A 7082-nucleotide genomic window follows, 5' to 3' on the forward strand; every position below is an offset into this window, starting at 1 on the left:
GTAGCCCCTCCTCCGTCGCCCCTGGGCCGAGTGCAATGAGGAGTTCAGTTTTACCCGAACTCCTCTCGGCCCGCGGTCAAACACCGTAGTGGACCGCACCCCTCTTAAGAACTGACCTCCCTTTACTCAAGGAAGGTCCTCCCCCCCTCGCTATGGCCCGCCCTGGGGCCTCATCCGAGCTTGGACTTGGAGGAGGCTGGGCCAGGGCGGACTTTCCCCACCGGACCCCTCGCGTGACCGAGGAGGGCAGCAAGTGCCCTACTACTAAATCTAAACCTAAATCTAAACCTAAACTCTTTTTTCTGCATTCCTCCTCGCAAAAATTTTACTCATTTCTATTGATATTGTAGTAACATAGATTAACCATTGTGGAAATTTTGCGAGAGGGAATGCAAAAAGAAGAGTTTAGGTTTAGGTTAGAGTTAGGTTAGGGGATGCAAGGGGGCACAGCCCCCCTGCCTATACGTTTACAATGCGTTTACAACATTAATGAAAAATAATTTTGTGCAACAATTGGTCTTAACTTGTGTTTGTTTCAACTCGAGTTTATTGAGGTTATCACGCATCACGTTACGCATTGTAATATATACGTAAATGCAATGGACTTAACATGAAAACGATTGGAGCTAGGTAATTGAATATCATAACCTTCTTTATAGAAAATCGAATTTCCTACATTTCTTGTTTGACAACTTTTTGCATAACGTGATCACTTTCAGAGATAATTGTAATAAACGTAATAAGGCCTGTTCTACAATACAGTCATAAGCTGTAAGTCGTAAGAAATTGACCAATCACAGATCAATTACAGAGGAATAATCAATTGTGATTAGTCAATTTTTTACAACTTACAGCTTACGACAGTATTGTAGAACAGGCCTAAACTTTCTTTTGTTTATAACTCGAAAACGAAAGCCGACCGGCGGTAACATGTATAGGGAAAACTTGTTCAGAATAACGTCCTCATGCATCATTGGTTGATGCGTAACAAAACTCAAATTAGTGGACACGGTATCAACATAATTTTGACCATTTTTCGAGTTTCACGTTTTTTTTAAAAAAGAGGAAAGTACATAGTTTTTGTAAGCTTCCCCGATCGACTCTCCTCATTAGACTGACAAAATAAAGAGTTTTTAAAAAAAACCGAGTTAAAATAGCCAAAATTGAGAAAAGTTGCTAAACTGTATAATTACCATATATTTAAGTACATTCTCTGCACAACATCCTGCAAACGGCTCCTACAACCGAAATTATTTCATTCATTAGTTTAAAGACTCCGAAGCCCGAAGAATCTTCTTCTTGTTTTTCACTTTTTTATTGCATATTTTTGTAGCTTATCTCGAGAGCTTTTTGAACATTACAATAAAATGAGACCTGTAAACCGACGTTTTTATAACCTAAATTTCTTTATTTTCTAATTTTATTTACTGCACAACAGTAAAAACGCGTCTAAAGAAGCAAATAAATATACAAAACTATACAAAGCTTTTGAAAATGGGTATATAATGCTTTTTTAAACTTTTTTTTATTCATAATGATAGTATATGATATCAGATATACATCATCACACTATGACGTTGTTCTTATCATTAGATAGTCAAACCATAGACTTATATAATAGACGAACATTTATATGACAAAGTTGAACATTAAAGGACAGAGATAGTGCTGGAGTAGTTGTCTCTCTCTCTCTTATAATAAGAGCGGTAGGGGACCAATCATCTTAAGCGCATAGACATATAAGTTTATGCTTAGGCGTAAAAGGCCATTACTTTTGACTTGTGTGCTGTTACGTGCCGGATAGCCACGTAATTAGATAAAAGAATATGCAGGATACTTTCTGTGAGGTGCTTTATTGATGTGAGAGGTAGTGTTGCTCGTCTGAGCTGCGAACGAGAACTGCCTTGTTTTAAACTAAAAACGTGTGAGCTAGACCTTTGTTCCTAAGGCGTAATGTTTGTCTTTTAGTGAGTCACAGATTCATGCAACGGGCGACGAAGGAATTTAGGGAGAGGGTTTGTAAGGAGAGGAAGTTTATCGGGCTGTGTTTATTAGTGTATGATTTCGGCGGGTCGTATGTGTCAACAAAGGAAGTAAATAAAATCGTAACTTGAGCGGCGGCAAGGATTGCGGCACGTAACAGTGCTTGAGAGGTTATGAAGGTTCGAGTCTTGTATGGGTATAATTTTCTTATTAGTTTATTTATGTTTTTAAAGAGAAACTGTGATGTAAGGTTACTTTTATTGTTGACTGGCCTTTAGGATGCTACGACATCTAGCGTAATAAGATGGATTTAGGGAACATGTCTACATAAAAAGATGCAGGAGAGCGGCGCGTGCACCATTTAATAATATATATATCTTCTTCATTACAAGAGAGCGTAGGTGTATATCTCGTAACCTCTGTATTAATCGTATAGAATATATTTTAGTCAAAAATAAAGAAGTGCAGGCTCATATTTTGTATCCACAACCACAAGTGGTAGCAGAGCGTGGTTCTTAAAAATTTTTTAAAGAAAAAAATGAGAAAAGGAAAATATATACAATGGCGGAAGGGTGGAATCTAACGATGATTGAGCCGTTGAATGATGGAAACTGTTTTTTATGGAGAGAAACAATAGGTGTGTTAAGAGCAAAAAAATTGTGGAAAAAGGTCATAGGAGTAAAACCATCCGAAAAACCAGACGAGGAAGAAGAAAATTATCAAGAAAAGTACAATAAGTGGGATGAGTGGGACGATAACAATCATGCTGAAAGAATCATTATAATAAACACAATGAGTCAAGCTCAAGTGCTCAAATATTGTAATGAAAAGTGTGCTGACAAACTTTGGAACCTGATTAAATATAACATGGCAGCAGATTTGGAACAAGTAAAGGCAAAAGCACTAAGCGACTTGACTAATTTACGTATGACGAGAGATGAAAATGTAGACGATTTCCTCAATAGAGCTGAAGCTCTTAAAAATCAATGTGTACAATTAGGAAAGCCAGTTGAAGATTTTTAATTAAGAATGTATATGCTACAAGGCTTCAGACAAGAATTTGATCAGAATGTAAGAATATTGGAAAATCAAAGGGAAGCAACTATAAACGACATAAGGTATGCATTAAAGCAAGAAGAAGTAAGGAGAGAAAGACGAAAACATTAAAGAGGACAAAAGGATCAAGAGAACGTAAGAAGAGTGGAAGACAAAATAAAAAACGGAATTAATTGTTACAACTGTGGGACTTGGTTAGTGGTATGTGAGTGGAGCGGATGTGTGAGAGCAAACGGCAGATAAATCTAAGTATAAGAACAAAGGAGGAGGAAGGGACAGGAAGAAAAGGTGTAAGGGAGATAGAGAAATCAAGTGATATAAAAAGAATTAAACTAATATATATATATATATATAAACTTAAATTTCCTAGATTTTCTTTTCTATCTCTTATCTGTTCGTCGCGCCCCCTGTCCTGTCTCCACTTCTCCTAACCTAACCAACTCTTCTATCTTCTTTTGCACCTAACCTCTTCCTCTTTCTAACTTTTCCATCCTTTTCTATCATTTTCTACTCTTTTCATACCTTTCCTATATATATATATATATATATAAGAGTAGAAAATGATAGAAAAGGATGGAAAAGTTAGAAAGAGGAAGAGGTTAGGTGCAAAAGAAGGTAGAAGAGTTGGTTAGGTTAGGAGAAGTGGAGACAGGACAGGGGGCGCGGCGAACAGATAAGAGATAGAAAAGAAAATCTAGGAAATTTAAGTTTTTGATAGGTAAGAAAGTTGCAGATTGATAAGACAGAAGAGAGGAGCTACACTCCGAGTGGCAAGTGTGAAGGAGTGAGAAAGGAAAGAGAAAAAACGAACTCAATGACGATAATAGAATTATGGAAAGGGAGAGAGGATAAAAAGAGAATGAGAAAGGAAGAGGAAGAGAGATTAGACGATATATTTAAAAAGAGTAACATTCTAAAGAGATCTCCACCTAATGAGAAGAAAAGAGAAGAAAGAGAAAAGGAAGATCAAGATGAAGAAACGAGCTTAGGATCAGAGGAAGAAAATACGTTAAGGCAAATATTGAGCGAAATAAAGGAAATGATAGGAGAAATGGAGAGAGGAAGAAGAGAGGCAAAGAAGGAAATTTGAAATTTAGAAATTAAAATAGGTGAGATAGAAGAGAGAAGGAAGATGAGAGAGAAGGAATTAGAAAAGAGAATAGTGAAATTAGAGAATAAGAACGCAGAGATGAAGGCTGAGGAGAGAACGGGAGCGAGAGAGGAAGCAGGAAAAGGAAGAACATCTCAAAGGAGGAAAGGGTCATGGAAGAGACAAGAAGAGAAGTGAAAAAGATGAAGAGAAAGATGGAAGAAATAGAGGAACAAGAACGGAAGAACAGAGTAGTAATAAAAGAGTTAGAAGTAAGTGAAGAAAATATATGCAAGATACAGTGAGAAGTTTTTTAGAAAATAATTTCAAGGTAGCAAAACAAATCAAAGAAATTAAGATAGTGGGAAGAGAAAGAAGGAAGGTGGCGGTGATGGAAATGAAAGATTGGAAAGAGAAACAAGAAATAATGAGAGAAAAGAACAAATTGAGAGGAAAGAAAATTTTTATAGACCATGATCTATCAATAGAAGAAAGAGTGATACAGAGGAAAATTGCAGAAAGAGCAAAAGAGGAAAAGAAAAAAGGTAGAAAGGTAAAAATAGAATACAAGAAATTGTATATAGAGGGAAAGAAAAATATGTGGGAAGACAAAGAGCCTAGGAGAGAGGATTAGAAGAGAAGGTAAGAGAGAAAGGAAAACTGAAAGAGAGGAGAGGAGAGGGGAAGAGAAGAAAGGGAAAAAGGGTAAAGAAGGAGGAAGGGAAAAGATGGAAATAATCTTCTGAAACATAGCGGGACTTAGGAAGAAAGAAAGAGATTTTTGAAGGTATATAGAGAGATTTGATGTAATAGAGCTATGTGAGACATGGATAGAGGAGAAGGAGTGGTATAGACTAGAAAAGAATCTATCAAAAGATTACAATTAGAAATGTCAATATGCGGAAAGAAATAAGAGAAAAGGAAGGGCGAAGGAGGAGATAATTACGGGAGTCAGGAAAGGGTTGGAGGAAATAGAGGCAATGGAAATAAATGTAAACGGAGTGTAAGAGAGAAGGTTATAAAGATAGGGGGGGAGGTATGGAGAATTTTGATTTACAACGGAGGGAAAATGAAAGAGTTGAGGAAAGTTTTAGAAGAGAAGATAGGGGAATTAAAAGAGGAAATACTATGCATAGGAGGGGATTTTAATGCAAGAATAGATGAGGAAGGCAGGAAATGGGATGTAGAAGAAGAAAGGGAACTAAAAAGAAAGTCGAAGGATAAAGTAACTAATAGTGAAGGTATGGAAATGTTAAGAATGATAGAATACAGAAGATGGCAGATAGGAAACAGAAACATAGTAGGAGATGAAGAGAGAGAGTGGACATGTAGGAGGAAGAGGAGCCTCTGTAATAGATTATGCAGTAACAAATCAAAATGTGATAGGAAAAATAGAGAGACTGAAAGTAGGAGCAAGAGTAGAATCAGATCACCAGCCACTGGAGTTAACAATAGAGGAGGAGAGTGGGAGAAGAGAGGAAAAAGATAGTGAGAGGTTTAAAGAAATAGTACAATGGGATGAAGAGAGTATAAAAAAGTATAAAGAAAGTGGTAAGGAGATAAGAATTAAAGGCGAAAGTGTAGAAGAAATATGGGAAAGCTTGAGAGGGAGTGAAGAAGTGTTTAGTTAGGAGGAAGGTTAAGGTTAGGAGGATGAGAATAGGCGAGAAAGTCTGGTGGGACAGAGAATACAAGAGGTTAAAGAGCAAGGTAAAAAAAGTATAGGAAATGGAGAGAGAATAAGGGGAGCAGAGAAGAATATGTGAAGTTAAGAAGCAGCAAATTCAGAAGATTGTGTAAAGAGAAAAAAGAGGAAATTAGAAAATTTGAGGAGGAAGTGGAAACCTAAAAACTGAAAAGCAGATATGGAACAGGATAAACAAAGGAAGGAAAGAAACAAAGTCAATTGACGAAAATATAAAGATGGAAGAATGGGAGGAACATTTTGTTTAGCTGTTGGAAGGGAAGAGGGAGAATGAAGAGAAAGGAAGGAAGATATTAAAAACAGGGAGACCAGGAGGAGGAGCTAAAAGACGAGGGGAGATAGAAGAACAGATAAGGAAGCTGAAAAAGAAGAAGTCAGCAGGGAAAGACAGTATTTCTAACGAAGTATGAATTTATAGTGAAGGAAAAATATTAGAGGAATTAAAAGACTTAATTAGAAAAGTGTGGAGAGGGGACGGATTTCCAGAAGAATAGAGAAAGGGGGTAATCATCCCAATACACAAAAAAGGAGAGAGAGATAGGGTAGAAAATTACAGAGGAGTCACCCTGCTGAACACGGCATACAAAATATACGCGGGAATTCTTACGGAGAAATTAAGAGTTGAAATAAAGAGGTAGGAAGCATTACAGGAGACTTATGCCGGTTTCACAGAAGGCAGAGGAACTATGGATAATGTGTATATCATACAGCATGTAGTCATGAAGGAACTGGAAAGGAAATGAGGATTTACGGATTTTTCATGGATTTAAAAGCGGCATTTGACAAAGTAGACAGAAAGGAATTGTGGAAGGCGCTGGAGGAAGGAGGGACAAGAAATACATTAATAGAAAGAATAAAGAAAATATATAAGAGCACGAAAAATGCGGTCAGAGTGAGGGGAAAAATGTCGTTTTGGACGGAGAAAGGAGTGAGACAAGGCTGTCCATTGAGTCCGGTTCTGTTTTTGCTGCTAATAGCAGATGTAGAAAACGAGATGGGGAAAGGACAGATAGGAGGAGTTCAAATAGGGAAGAGTAGGATTTGGTCATTGGCAATACACGGACGACCTGGTCCTATTGGCAAAAAACGAAGAGGGAATGATAGAGTCGATAGCAAGAATGAGAAGATACATAAGAAGAAAGAAGTTGCAGATGAACACCGAAAAATCGAAAATTGTCTGCTTCAGAAAAGGGGGAGGAAGAAGAAAGAGGACAGTATGGAAGTAGGAAGGAGAAGAGATAGAAGAGA

The 7082-nt window shown here is 37.3% G+C and overlaps 1 protein-coding gene across 1 annotated transcript in view; it reads left to right on the plus strand.

Moving 5' to 3' along the window:
- LOC109861730 (ADAM 17-like protease) overlaps positions 1–3006 on the plus strand; it is a 13638-nt gene extending 10632 nt beyond the window's left edge. The window contains exon 14 of the mRNA XM_020441508.1: positions 2653–3006. Coding sequence (XP_020297097.1) covers positions 2653–3006 — 354 coding nt within the window. The remainder of the gene's footprint in view (positions 1–2652) is intronic.
- Positions 3007–7082: the final 4076 nt, after the last annotated feature.

This window comes from Pseudomyrmex gracilis, unplaced genomic scaffold (assembly GCF_002006095.1).
Source record: "Pseudomyrmex gracilis isolate BER0280 unplaced genomic scaffold, ASM200609v1 scaffold_968, whole genome shotgun sequence".
NCBI classification, from domain to species: Eukaryota; Metazoa; Arthropoda; class Insecta; order Hymenoptera; family Formicidae; genus Pseudomyrmex; species Pseudomyrmex gracilis.